This window comes from Eumetopias jubatus, unplaced genomic scaffold, assembly GCF_037043125.1.
Source record: "Eumetopias jubatus isolate StellerSeaLion01/CBP00866 unplaced genomic scaffold, mEumJub1_p1.0 scaffold_6, whole genome shotgun sequence".
In the NCBI taxonomy this organism is placed as follows: domain Eukaryota; kingdom Metazoa; phylum Chordata; class Mammalia; order Carnivora; family Otariidae; genus Eumetopias; species Eumetopias jubatus.
The window spans coordinates 22204667-22218630 of record NW_028274812.1 but is presented as its reverse complement, the minus strand read 5'-3'; the positions used below and the strand labels follow the sequence as shown (position 1 = coordinate 22218630).

Genomic DNA, 13964 nt, shown 5'->3' with positions numbered 1-13964 from the left:
CAACTCAGTCTAAAGAATGCAAGCAGTAGGCTTTTGGCTAGACACATTTGGGTTCAACCAGATTCTGAGTATGTGATTGGAAAATGTGTTTCACCTCTGTGAGTCTTGATATCCTTATCTATTCGAGGGAACTAAAAAGAATTGTTTAGCCTGTCTTTCAGGAATACTGGGAAGCGTGATGAGAAAATAAATATAAAAATGCTACCTAAGCATCAAGTAAATGGATGATTACTATCAGGTTTCTGAAGGAAGTTGTGACACTGATTTCCCAAGAGGAGGAGGGGACATAGATCTCACCATCTTCCTCTTTTTTAAGGTCTGGTCAAGTTTCAAACTCTTGGGGGATAAAGAAGTTCGTGTAGTTCTTTCATATTTCTGCCTTGAAAATCTAGAGGATCTTTGGCCTCTGCTGGAAGAAAATTCACGTTAAAGAAGCATCTGTGAAACACTTTTTTTGGCTCTTTAAAAGTAAAACCTCTTTACTGCCAATGAATAATAATAGACTTAGGCAAATGGAGAATTTATTGGTTCATGCAAGTAAAAAGCCCTGGGCCAAACAGCCTTTAGTTTTGGTTGGATCCAGGTGCTTCAAAGCTAATATTAGGAATGTGTCTCCTTCTTTGAGCCTATGTTCCTCAGTATTGGCTTTTTTACTTTTTTTTTTTTTTTAAGTTAGACTTTCCTTTTATGGAGGCAAAATGACTACTTGCAGCTCTAGGCCCATATGTGGCTAGTTTTAATAGATACAAAAGAAAGAGAAAGCCTTCTTTTCCCTGTTGTTCGGGAAATTCTTGGGCTGGTTGTCATTGGTGCAACTTGGGCACAGCCCCTCTCTGAACCAGTCATGAAGGCCAGGAAAGTATCAGGCTCTGACTGGATAAGCCGGGGAGCCCTAGAGCCCGGCGTTGGGGTTAGCTTCACACAAATGGCATGGACTGAACGAGGAGGAAGGTGGTTCCTCAAAGGCTCACTATCAGGAAGACTGTTTCTAAAATGAGAAAATAGAAAAGATTAGAAAATTAGAAAAGTGTGCTAGACATGCCTTCCCTCCGTCCCTTCAAAAAACAAAACCAAAAACAACATAATATTATTTGGGGCATTATGGGGCCTATGACATTTCTCATAGGGCTTCAAGTCATGTGAACATGCAACTACGTACACATGTAGCAATGAGGAAGAAGTGCTGTAACAGAAATAATAGTAATTAACATTTATTCAGGGCTTTCTAGATTCTAGCTCCTGGTCTAAGCACTTTAGCTTTTTAACTCCAAAAGATCTCCAAAAGAACCAGAAAAGGTAGCAGTTGTTCTCCCGTTTTAAAGATTTTATTTATTTATTTATTTATTTATTTATTTATTTATTTATTTATTTATTTGTCAGAGAGAGAGAGAGAGAGAGAGCACAAGCAGGGGGAGCGGCACGCAGAGGGAGAAACAGGCTTCCCCCTGAGCAAGAAGCCCGATGCGGGACTTGAGCCCAGGACTCTGGGATCATGACCTGAGCTGAAGGCAGATGCTTAACCGACTGAGCCACCCACTTGTCCCAGTTCCCCCATTTTGTAGATGAAAAAGTTGAGGCACAGAGAAGTTACTTTATAGTACGCTAGGAACACCGTTATTACTGATTAGCCACCCAGAATGGTGACATTGTCCTGCAGGGGGCGCTGTCTGAAGAGGTCTTGGGATTATAGGAGGATTTCACCAGAGAGGGGGAGAGGGCAAAGGTGTGATTCTAGGAGAAAGAAACACTAAAAGAATGTACAGGAAGTGTTTAGGAAATGGTGAGAAGTAAGAGTAAGGTTGGGCTTTAACTCTGGGCTTGTGGAAAAGGATGAACAAGAGGGAGGGGGAGAATGGTCCACTGGGACCAGTTGTAAAGCCTGGCCATGGCTCCGAGGGGTTGGGCTTTTTCCGTAGTCTGTTGGATTTTTAAGTAGGGGAGAGACATGGATTAAATGAAAATGGCCAGACCCCTGAGTATTTTTAGTGGGGGATGTTGGCTTTATTTCTCTGCCTTATGTTCTTGAGCTGTTTTGGAAGTTTTTGCAAATGTCCCGTTGGGTGGCATTTTGGTGGTGGTTTCTTTAAAGGACTTTGCTATGCTTTAGTGAAGGGTTTTTTAAAAGGGAGCCCGTTTTTTGACATTCTGTTTTCTGTAACTGCTATTGAGGAGAGGTAAAGCAAAGCCGGGCTCTTATAGAACACTTGCAACCCAAGACAAGCAGGTCTCTGTTTCTGTCACAGTTGTACAGTAAGGTCATTCAGTCCTCAGAACCAAGAAGATAACACGGTGCACTTATTTAATAGTCTAATTGCTCTTCTGTTTTGTTCCATCATTAAATGGTGTTAGAATTGAGAATTAGGACTCTCTTTCCTCGCCAAAAGAAAACACAAGTGGCTTGTTGACTGCAAGATTTACTCTCACAGATCCTTCCAGAGTAATATAAAATCCTGGCCATGCCTCCATAGCAAGGAGGTGGCATATGCCCCGGCCTCCTCTCCTGAATGCAGGCTCCATGCCCAGAAGGACATCATAAATCATTTAAAATTTATGATGAGCCCAGTCGTGTGTTACACCCTGTTAGTTGGCTGCCATCTGTCCTCTGCACACTATAGCCTTCCTTCTTCAGAGCACAGAGACTTTTTCAGATGAGCCACAGGACAGAGAGCTCAGGATTTTCCCTTTGGCGGGCCCAGCCAAAAAGTAGAGGGGGCAGAAAACAGAAGACGCCTGTTCATAGAGTCTTGCCACAGGCCTCGCTTGCTTTCTCCTAGGCTGGAGGTGGAGAAGGGGCAGAAAACAAGACCGTTAGCATTATCAGCCTGTTTTCTCTTACTCATTTATGCAGCAAATGCACATATTTTCTGAGTTCTAACAACCTGCAAGGCACTGTTGGGAAAACGGCAGTAAACAAAACAAGGGTTTTGGTTCTCATCTAGACCATACTTAAGGAGTAGGTGCCATTTCAGGAGGGGATGATGTATTTTGCAGGAAAAGATGGATAAAGATGAGAAAAGGAACAAGCTATTCTACATTGGGTGTGTGAGGAGGGATTTCTAATAAGGTGACCTTTGAGCAGAGACTTGAAGGAAGTGATGGACTGAGCTGTGTGGGGGTCCGGGAAAATCCCATCCTGGTAAGGACAGAGGCCACCAGACAGGGGCTTGCCACGTGTGTCAGGTGACAAGCAGCAGGGCTGGAGGGGCTGGAACAGAGAGAGCCAGGAGGGAGCCATCAGGGAAGGACCCCATGGTGGGAGGCATCCTGTGGGGGGCAGCCTTCGGGGGTCATTGTGGAGACCATGCCAAGGAGTAGAGATAGTATTCAAAGCCAGATGGACAGCCATTGGACGCTTTTGGAAAGATCGGTCCTTTTCAAATATTTGAAAAGCCGGAGTGTAAGCATGAGAGCAGGAAAATGGGGGCACAGGATGTCCTTCACTTCTTAGAAAAATGTGTGCTGTTGTAATCACAAGGGAACTGTCAGAACTTTAACTCCCCCAGTCCAGGGAGCAGGGAGCAAAACAGAAATCATGGGTTTGCTTGATCTTCGTGTAAAAACCACACATGCTTTTTTTGATTGGGATAAAAGTGAGCCCCCATGAGCTATTTACTCAACTGGGAACAATACTTCTCCTGGAGACACCTGGCTACTGCGTCCAGTGATCTGTGCCCCTGCTAACTCTCTTCCCCAGCAGTCCTTGCGAGGGAGGCAGGCCCTCAACATTGCTGTTGTTGCACTGATTAGTGTGAACTTCAGGGTCAAAGAGCAGCTGGTTGGATACTCGACATCAGATTCTAGGAGGCTTCAATAACCCGCTTTGCTCTCAGTGAACACAGAACTAACTCGTACACTGTTTCCCTATCACAAATGACTTACTTTACTCTAGAGCTATAGGGACCATGGGCTTGATTAACTGCCAAGGTCACGGGGAGTGTGGCTCTGACTCCTTATGAGGAATACTTTCCTAAGAATGAGGGTGACAGATATCTGGAGGAGGCCATCCTGCCTCTGAATGTTTTCAAGCAGGTGAGCACATCTCAGGAATGTTCCTGTAATGACTCCTGCTTTGTGCGGCCCTGTTGGACGAGAATGACCTCTCCAATTCATTCCAGTGCAGAACACTTCCAAGCCTATGAAAAAGTGTCCAGTGAATGTGCTCTGCAAACATACAGACACTATGTAAACATGAGGCAAATATTTTAAAAGATGAAGAGTGTGATACTTGTTCTTCTGGGAGAGCGGTGGTTGGAACTTGGTGCCCTAGCAACATACTTTCCATGCTCAGTCGCCTGCAGTTTGTTCTCATTGGCCCACTACACAGTTATCTGCACTGTGTGTTAAAAACCTGCTCAGCCAGAGACCAAACAAATCGCCAGGGCATTTTCCTATCAGGGCCCGTTTATAAAAGGTAGAGCAAAGAACAAAGCTGTGGGGTTTGATTCCTGGCCGGAAGCCAAGCTGCGTCCTCGGAGCTCCAGAATTTACAAGGAAGAAAGAGGAGGGATTTATTAACTGAGATTAAGTTAGACTTAAAGCGACAGAAAGCTTAAAACTAAAACTGAATCATCCTCTGGGATCCATACTGGAAAGGCAGAAACAAAAATGAGATATGTTCTGGGCTCTCAGACGATTTTTTTTTTAGTGCAAGAGTGAAAGCTTTTAAAGACGCCCAAAGCAGAGATTACGGAATGGCCTTGATTAATGAGAGAGGATCACACAGCATTGGAGGTGGATGAGGTGTCCTTCAGTGACTATTGAATGCAGTGGTCAGGGTCCATCTGAGCCACCTGCACAGTGTTCGCAGCACCCCTACTGTGTCGTTAGGGGTGTTGTTTGGCTCCCTGTGCTGACAGGAGTTCTCTTCTCTTTGACAAAAGCTTGAACAAATTGAAGCTATCCTGAAATAACAGCTCTCTTTTTACCTAAAAGAACAGCTCCAGCTGGCCCCCCACACCCAGTTAACTTTGTCCATTGAAATCACCAGCGTTTAATGAGCTGTGGTTACTTGCTTCTGGAAGGAGGGTGGAGTGGGGGGTGGGTGGCAATCTAAAGGAAGAGGGGAAGGTTCTGTGTGTGTGTCCATTTGAACCAACAAGGTGTTAATTATCATTCTTGTGACCATTTGTTCATCCACTCGTTCATTTATTCATTTTCTTGTTTGTTGCATTCTGAGTCTCTCCACAAAACGTGTTTGGCAAAACTGAGAGCAAAGGGCATGTATACTAGAAATTAAATACAAATGAAGTCAGGTCTCTAAGAAGGAGGAAACAGATTTCATCCATGAATCGTCATATGAAATCTGTGTTAAAATCAAGTGTTACTCTGACCTCTGGCAACCAGGATAAAAGGGGAATACACAGTTACTAGTTGTCAGAAAAGGAAAGAAATATTTCAGTTTCTTCAAGAGAGACTAAGTGTTGGTACTCCGGGGCTCATGCCATTGCTGAAGACTTTCAGGGGCTTCATACAAAGCTCTCAGCCCAAGGCACACCCCTCTCTCCCCCTCTCTGTCTTCAAAGTCCTTCCTTCAGACCACCTGGAGCACCCCCAAAAAACATGTCCTTAGTGTTATTACGAGCCCTGTCTATATGTGTTAGGGCAGGACTTGGGGTAATGGATCTTGAAATGATGTTGTTCATGTGGCTCTAGGATTTGCAAATTCTGAGACCAGAAATAGGAATTTTGGGGAGAATCAGAATCCAGTCCTGCTGTGGCTACCTGGTCTCCACCAATGTGCCTTTCCTTCTCTCTAAAGAGCCCTAGGCCCTTTCTGTGGCCCGGTTCTGCTGTGTCAAGGTGCTTTTTCGAACAGGTCATCTAGAGGGAAGAGAATTCTCCAGAACACACTTCGGACAGTGTTGGCTCAGAGGATTAGTAGATGATACTAATTTTACACACCATCTTGGCACCTCAAAGTGAGGAGTAGAGTTAGACATGCAGGGTTCAGGAAACCAATACTATATACACATAAGGTGAATACGGTCGAAGTCCCACCCTAACCTCCTGAACTCCACTCTGAAGTTGTAGCAGGAATTTAAATTCTTCCAGAAGAGGGAAGAGGCATTGTTGAGATTCCCATCCCTTGACGTGCCTTTGAAAGCATGAATTGACCCCATCCTCCTGACTTGGGATTTGTCAGGGGATATACCGGAACATGCTAGACCTTTTGAGTATGGCAAGGGAAAGAGTTACAGAGATCTGATGTGTTGGACTTTTGTGATAGATGGTGTGAGAGAGGAAACACTGGAAAAGTAGTCCCTTTTCTCTGGGATCCAGGTGAGTTACCTGACTATCTACTGAACGTTTGTTTGTCTGTTTGGTTTTCATGTAAACATACGTATCCTTTGTGTACATTGCATATTCATTGAAGCCTATGTTTTAGAATGCCTAAAAAAAAGGAATATTTTGAAGTGAGAAGTAGCCTTTGTGCTCTATAGCTGATATGGATAATGTGTCTGGTTTCTTGGGCAAACATCATCATTTGAAGGACCAGGCACAGCAGCTGGGTTTCAGAGCACAGGCTACAGTCCTGTGCCCTTGTCCTAATTATATTTACTCCAACCACGTATTTTGCTAGACAACTCAAAAAACTGGGCGTTGAGCCCTCAGGTGAACAGAATAAATATGCTCAATTCTACTTGGAATGTTTTTCATAATTATTTTAAGCAATGACTTGATTCTTACTTATGCTTATTCTTTTTTAAAAGTATTAGAAAGGAAGATATCCACAAGACAAAGTAGAGAGGAGCTGATAAGAAGGGGCGTTCTTAAGGAGTTGCCTGATCAAGGTGAGGAAATTAATCATACATTTAAAGTAACTTGATCCTTTATTCTTTGGTCTTTCTTTCATTTTCTTTTAAAATTTAAGATGATCATGGTCTTTGGGAGATAAAGCAGTGAGTACGGCACTCTGAGAATCTTGCTTTAATTCAGAATACCTTTATGGGCTGCAGAGAATCTAAGGTATTCTAGAAAAGAAATTCGGTGACCTTCACTGAATTCAGCCCTTCACTGTATGTCACTAACCCTAAAGCTCTACAAAGGTACTCAGCTAAAGATACAGATAAGATACAAATGTTTATATGACTCCTGTTCTTGAGCTTCAGTCTTTCTATACAAGTTAACTCAGTTGTTTGAGTAAAGGCAATGTTGTAGCTTGGCTCCTGCCTTTTGGTTTCTTAAGCCTACCAGTAAAAGAAAAGGGAGAGAAAAGAAATAGTAAATGTATCTTTTGTTCTTATTCTATAATACAATCAAATGTACAATCAATAAGGCACAAATGGACAAATTAAATTAATCCGCTTTATGCATTCTCTCAAGTAATTTTCCTAGTATTGTTCTCTTTTCATTTCTTTGAATCTAATTGTCTTTCACCTTTTCACAAACAATTATTATTTCTAAGTATTTTGTTTTCCCTGTCCCTAATCTTCTTCCCCTTTTTTTCTCTATCCTCCCAAGGGGGAATCTTGCTCAAAAAGACTAGGCTTAGATAGAAACCAAGATAGACCCTCAGAAGAAGACACCAAGATTGGTTATTTCTCCAAATAAGTAATACCAAATAATTTTCATTGCTCCCCCTACTCTTAAAACTATAGGAAATTTTTGTTGCAAAATTGTTGATTTACCTCATGCCTTCCCTTGCCCCACCCCCTGGACATTTACTGGGATAAAATAGTATTACTGTACTTTTATGGGAACAAATAAAGTGCTATTAATTTGGAATTAAATCACAGAATTCTGGTAAATGTTCTTTGCAAAGAACATCTTTTGGAATTCACTATTTATAAATCCAAATGACACACTTTTTCCAACATCTGAATAATTCTAGAGTGGAGCTAGGAAATGCTTTACTATTTTACTGCTGTTTCAAAGAATATAGGGAATTCTAGAGTGAATAATGCCATTTTTCTTGAGCCCTCAAGATTCAGGCGTTTTATTTCAATCTCTGACCGATCACATTTTTCTCATTCTGTTTTATGAATGAACTTTATGTCTTCTTTAATTTTCTATTACCATGAAGCTATTTATTTCCTATCTGGGACTTTTAAAGATAAAAAAAAATGCACACCCCTAACTTTTTGTTCCTGGAAGGCGGGCTTGCAGTATCAAAATTAGTCTCCCCTCTAATCTCTCTGGAGGCAGGAGAGAAATTACAGATCCACTGAGCAATCACCTTTCTGAGCTATCACCTTCCTGGACTGGGCCAGCACAATTGTTTGGTATCATTTATTTGGAAATTGTGTAAAGAAAGGAAAAATGCAAAAATTTATGACTGAAATTGCTAATGAGTATGAAAGATAGAGATTTAGAGACCCCTTTTTGTCTGATTAAAAATTATAGCTAGAAACGAGTTTATTTTTTCTAAAAACAAGTGGCGGTGGTCAACTTAAATGCTTAGTGTTGATTGGTTTTTGTTCTGTCTAATCTGTTAAACTATTTACTTGATGGGTATAATTTCCGATACTTACTTCCCAGAATTCTGACTCTAGTTGACCTTTTGGTAACCTCTGCAGACTGAACATTAAAAGTTTTTTAAAACATAAAAGAATGAAACAATCTTTCACCTAAACATAAGGTAATATTTAATGTTTGGGAAGTCCTAAATTACTGAATTTTACTTTCTGCCTTTTTCATGGTTCCTATATGGAACTATAGAAATGACCTAATCCTTGAAAGTTCCTGGTGATGCCTCTTGTAAATAGAGTCTTTCCCCTTTTCAGCCAAGGGCTGGAGAAAATAGTTTTCTGTCATTTCTCCAGAAACAATTATCTTGAGAATTTCAGTCTGTTTTCAGCCCTAGCCAGAGACTGGAAGCTGCTGTGCTTGGTGACCACCTCCTGTCCTCTGCCAGTGAAGATTCATTCTTTGCCTTGATCTTCCTGACCTTGCCTTAGCTCTTGACAGTTATTATCAATTATGCCCTTTATTCAGGGAGCCAGATAGACTTTTTCGATCCCTCCAGCTTCCCGGGGTCTGACCTCATCCCACCCCACCCCATACCCTCACCCCCAGCTTTTATTATTATTACTCCTTTTAGATGATCTTTTTTACACTAACCTCTAACTTCCATCTAAAAGTTCAACAATTGATCTTCTCTCCTGAGATTTCCCAGGAAATCTAGTCCAAGGTCATTCCTTATTTTCTGCTTCTTTCCTTCCATCTTTTCCCTTAGCTTTAGCATGAGGGCATGGAGATGTTCCTGCCTGCCGTGCAGCCTCCTTTCTCTCTCTTCCACGGTGTACTAGTTTTAACCTTCTGATGAGTCACTCACCGTTTGGTCACACACAACTTTCTCCTCATCTCTGTTTCTCTGTTAACTATATCCCAGATACACTCGTTTGGCCAGAAAGAGGAAAAGCCCCCAGACACTCTCCTGCTCCTTGTTTCACCACTGATGTCTGTGTGCTTCATCTCTTGTTCACTTGAAGCTTACAGCCTTTTCTGAGCTGTCTTTTTCCTCTGCATACAAGGGCTCCTATTACTTAGGACATCAGCATCTTCCCCTCCTCTCCTTTGCTGGCAGGTATGTGTGCATTTCACTCACATACACAAACTGAATGCACCCCCACTGGCTGACACACACATTGTGACACACAGAAATGCTCACATACATACATACACTCACATATTTAATCACTAACAAAACACATGTCCACTCTCATTCAGATATGCTTCTAAATTCACTTTTATACACAGACATAGATGTATGGACATGCACACATTGACATATTTATTCTTTCACCAAAATATGCTCAACTAATTCAGTCATATGAAAGGGCTCATACTGTTTTATGAATGAACTTTATGTCTTCTTTAATTTTCTATTACCATGAAGCTATTTATTTCCTATCTGGAACTTTTAAAGATAAAAAAAAAATTAACATCCCTAACTTTTTGTTCGTGGAAGGCGGGCTTGCAGTATCAAAATTAGTCTCCCCTCTAATCTCTCTGGAGGCAGGAGAGAAATTGTAGATCCACTGAGCAATCACCTTCCTGGACCAGAAGGAAGGGCTCAACTTGTTTTAACTCTACCATTATGCACAAAACTAGAAAACCTTTTCAGTGCACACACCAATTAATTATTAATGACTTCAGTTCTACTCTGTTTGATGTTTGAATTTATATTTATCACATATTGGTCTCTTTTTCCTACCTTACTTTCATAGGCACTAGCTTTATTTCAGACCTCAAAGTAAGTATCTTTCCACATTGTTGACTCTATTATGTGAAAATCCAATTTCTTACTGCACCACGCGTATTTAATTTTCTCTCTAGCTTTTTTTGTTCTAGATTTTAAAATCAATTATTTAACCTACTAAAGAATTTTAGCATAATAAGGGTTAAAATATAATTAAGTTTTCGCTAACATGACTTCAGCATATTTTTGTTACCAATTAAAGGCCGAGTAGTCAAAGATAAATTTATATTTGGGTGCCTAAAAATTGAGGGTTTTTTTATATAAAGAAGTGGTTTTCTGTTTTGTTTGGAATTTTCCATTCTTAACATTAGTTTTTAATTTTCCTGTGTCTAATATCTGGACATTACATTGTGTCTCCCCTCCCTTGTTTTTAATAGTGAATTCCTTGGTATCTAATAATAAGAATTAAGAATCATTTGATTTCCCTTTGGTTTGACCTATACTCTTTAAAAAGTATTACCTTAATTTTATTGAAATAGTTAAGATTTATTTGCAGTGGCATTGCCCTCAATTATCATCTATTTTACTTGTATACAGGAATCAGATTATAGGTACTTGGAAGTTATATGGCTTAGCAATGATTGCTTTTTCATTTTGAGCATGACAAAATTCCATGATATGTATTTTTCTTATTAAAATGTCATGCCTGTTTTTATGGACAAGGCTAATGGGTTTTATGTTGAGCCAAAGCAGTTCAATCATATTTAATGAAAATTTGAGAGATGATCTCTGTTTTACTTATAATGATTGCCAAAGTAAGATTAATCAAAAACTGAATAAAAAGAGCTCTGATCATGCATTTCTTGAACTTTGCAAAGTCAAAAACTTCAACGCATTATTATTATTATTATTATTATTATTATTATTTTTACACTGGTAGCAAAGCCTCTTAAAATGTTCCAGTTACGATCTAGGGTTAGTCTTTTCAAACATCACTGAATTAAGAGTTTATGCAAAAAATCTCATTCACTTTAGAAACTTCTAGAAATTATGAAACTTCACGGATTGGATTTAGTTATTTCTGATTTAGATAACATATTAGAAATTTTATTTTCACTTGTGTTTTTTTTTAAGTTCCTCTGTAATTATTTTTCTTCACATTTTTTTCCCTAATATTTTCAAATTATAATTAGGCCACATTAAAGGCTTTTGGTCTGTTATATGTAACAATTACCTGAGTACATTTTAATATTTCCATCAATAAATAAGAAAACGAAAATAGAATTAGCCTCGCTACCACCTTTCCCTGAATACAGAGTGGTAGTTATATTCCTATGTAAAGTTAACATTATCACAGATGCAATCATGTGAGGCAGAGATGGTTGTAAATTTTCATATTCTCCCTCTAATCTTTTGTATGTATAATTACACTTCATGTTATTTGTGTATTTATATTCACCTTATGTTTTTAGTGCTTGTTAAAAATGTTTATTCCATTTTCCAGATTTCTCCTTTTACCGTTCAGTTTGTGAATAACAGAGACTCCTAAGTACTGACTTCAACAAAGCCTAAGTACAGAAGAGAAGGGCTCTGTTGCCCAGGGATGTTGTATAATTAGGATAATAATTCCCACTGTCCCAAAAGGGCAAGCAGATATCCCCTCCATTGATGCTTTGCCCCAAGACTAAGGATTTTCTAGCTTTTTCTTTGGAATGAATTATTTGGTAAAACATGGTGAAATGATGCAGGATGTATCTGGTTCCCAGGGTCTGAAAACACGAGCCCAAACCCTACAGTCCTAGTAACTGGAAAACTGGGTTTTAAGAAAGCCATCAAGTTAGACATCTAGGTGTTTCTTTCCCCATTATAGATGGAGATGTAACAGTTAACTTTGAAAATTCAAACGGGCACATGATACCCATCGGAGAGGAATCTACCCGAGAGGAAAATGTAGTAAAATCTGAAGAAGGTAATGGCTCTGTAGCTGAAAAATCACCACCTCTGGAGGAAAAGGCAGAAGATAAGAAAGGTAAAATCAAGAGAAACTCCATATTCTTTTACTTCAATACAGCTCAACGTTGAGAATCAGGTCTTAGGCTCCAAATAGTGACTCTTAAGACCAGTTAGGGAGAAGGTTTGCAAATACAAAGAAGAGAGAAATTACAACGAGTGAAGAGAAATGGGATGGTTTTCTCAGGTAGATGCATACATTTTGTAAGCACATCATTTAATTTTTTACTTGGGAGCATTAATTAACAGTAATAAGCAGATCGCCTCTTCAGTCATTAGAGCTATCTGGGAATATTATCCTTTCCTCGGGAGCTTTCCCTCAGTATTTTCTCTTATTTTTAGAAAAAATGCTATCAGTCTGAATATCTTCTTCTACTAGTTAGAAGTAATCTTTGTGAGCATGTCAGTGTGGAGGGATGGAGGAGTATCAAAACCAAGATGGCTCTTTCTTGCCCAGCATCATCTCTCCAATAGTGGGAACTTAGCTGGTGGCATCCATACACCCAATGGTGTAGGTTCTAGTCCAGGTTCTAGACATTTCTGAGAGAGACCCAAGAAGAGTTCCCAGAGATGCTGGGGACTTTGGTTGACCACAGCCTCAGCTTCATGATTTGCCTGTGCAATTGGAAATTTCAAAATACGCCAGGGGCAATTATGCCCTTCCCTGAAGGCTTCTTAAAAGACCTTGGTTTCTAGAGTGAATATGCTATGGCCGATTAAGGTACCTGCAAAATCTGTGTCTATCAAGGACCCCTCAAAACATTTCACAAGTTCCTGGTCACTGACTGACTGATTGATTACCTCTCCCTAAGACTTCTATCATGTGCAGGAACCTCCAAGCCTTGTACTTATGCAAATCAGAACTGAAACCCCCACAAAGTAAGGATTTGTTGGGAGATTCTAGATGATTCCTTGCAGCCTAGAAATGAATCCTCAGGAAGCAGACTATTTCCTGTCCTGTAATGTCTGCCTCTGAGTTGAGTGGCAAAAATTTGTCAGACCTAGCTTAAGTTCTGTAGGCATTGTGAAAATTCTTAGAAACTAAGCAGACTTCTCTTCCTCTGTTCTTGACCCAAATCCTCTAAAGACAAAGAAAACAAAAGAGCACTTGACAGACATTATAACTTAAAATCATCTTCTCTGGAAGTCCATAACCCCTTATTTGCTTATAAATTAGCCTGTAAAAACTTCAGAAGCCTCTATGAAATCTGTTAGAAATTTATTATTTTGCTTTATTTATTCAATATTAAGTATAGTATTCATGAGGCTTTACTTAGTCTTGTTCTATTGAAGGACTCCTGTTAAACTTACAAATACCGATTATAAGAAATTAGCTAATATTTTTAATGATCATATTCCTGGAACATAAAGAGAAAATAGACCTAAATAGATTCCAGTGGGATTAATTTGAAAGTATTCATGCAAGTAGTGGTTTTTTGTTTTTTGGTTTTTTTTTAAGTCCAACTATCCTGTCTCACCCAACTGTTAAATTTCAGATCCATCTGTGGTTTGTCCCTGGTACGGCCTTTTCACATTCAAGAATCACACCCTTCCTTACGTAATAGTGCCGTCATTACTGCTTGCCTGGTCCATGTGGGATGTCCATCAGTGGTCTGGCCAAGCTTCAGAGGACGTGTTTCCCTTATCAACTTAATAAAAAGTTGCTGACAGTTCTATGTTAATGAAACCAGCAGGCCTTGATGTTCTAAAAGGATGGCAGACCTCATAGTCCTAGGTCCATGGATATTTGAGAGGTGTTTTTGTTTTCTTATTCTTTACTTAGAATTAGTACATTCAGTTCTTTTTGGTCAAA

The 13964-nt window shown here is 39.8% G+C and overlaps 1 protein-coding gene across 3 annotated transcripts in view; it reads left to right on the top strand.

Moving 5' to 3' along the window:
- PHACTR2 (phosphatase and actin regulator 2) overlaps positions 1 to 13964 on the top strand; it is a 259522-nt gene that overhangs the window by 186522 nt on the left and 59036 nt on the right. For all 3 annotated transcript variants that reach the window (XM_028121359.2, XM_028121358.2, XM_028121361.2), the window contains exons 3-4: positions 6711 to 6791; positions 12012 to 12170. In XM_028121359.2, coding sequence (XP_027977160.1) covers positions 6711 to 6791; positions 12012 to 12170 — 240 coding nt within the window. The remainder of the gene's footprint in view (positions 1 to 6710; positions 6792 to 12011; positions 12171 to 13964) is intronic.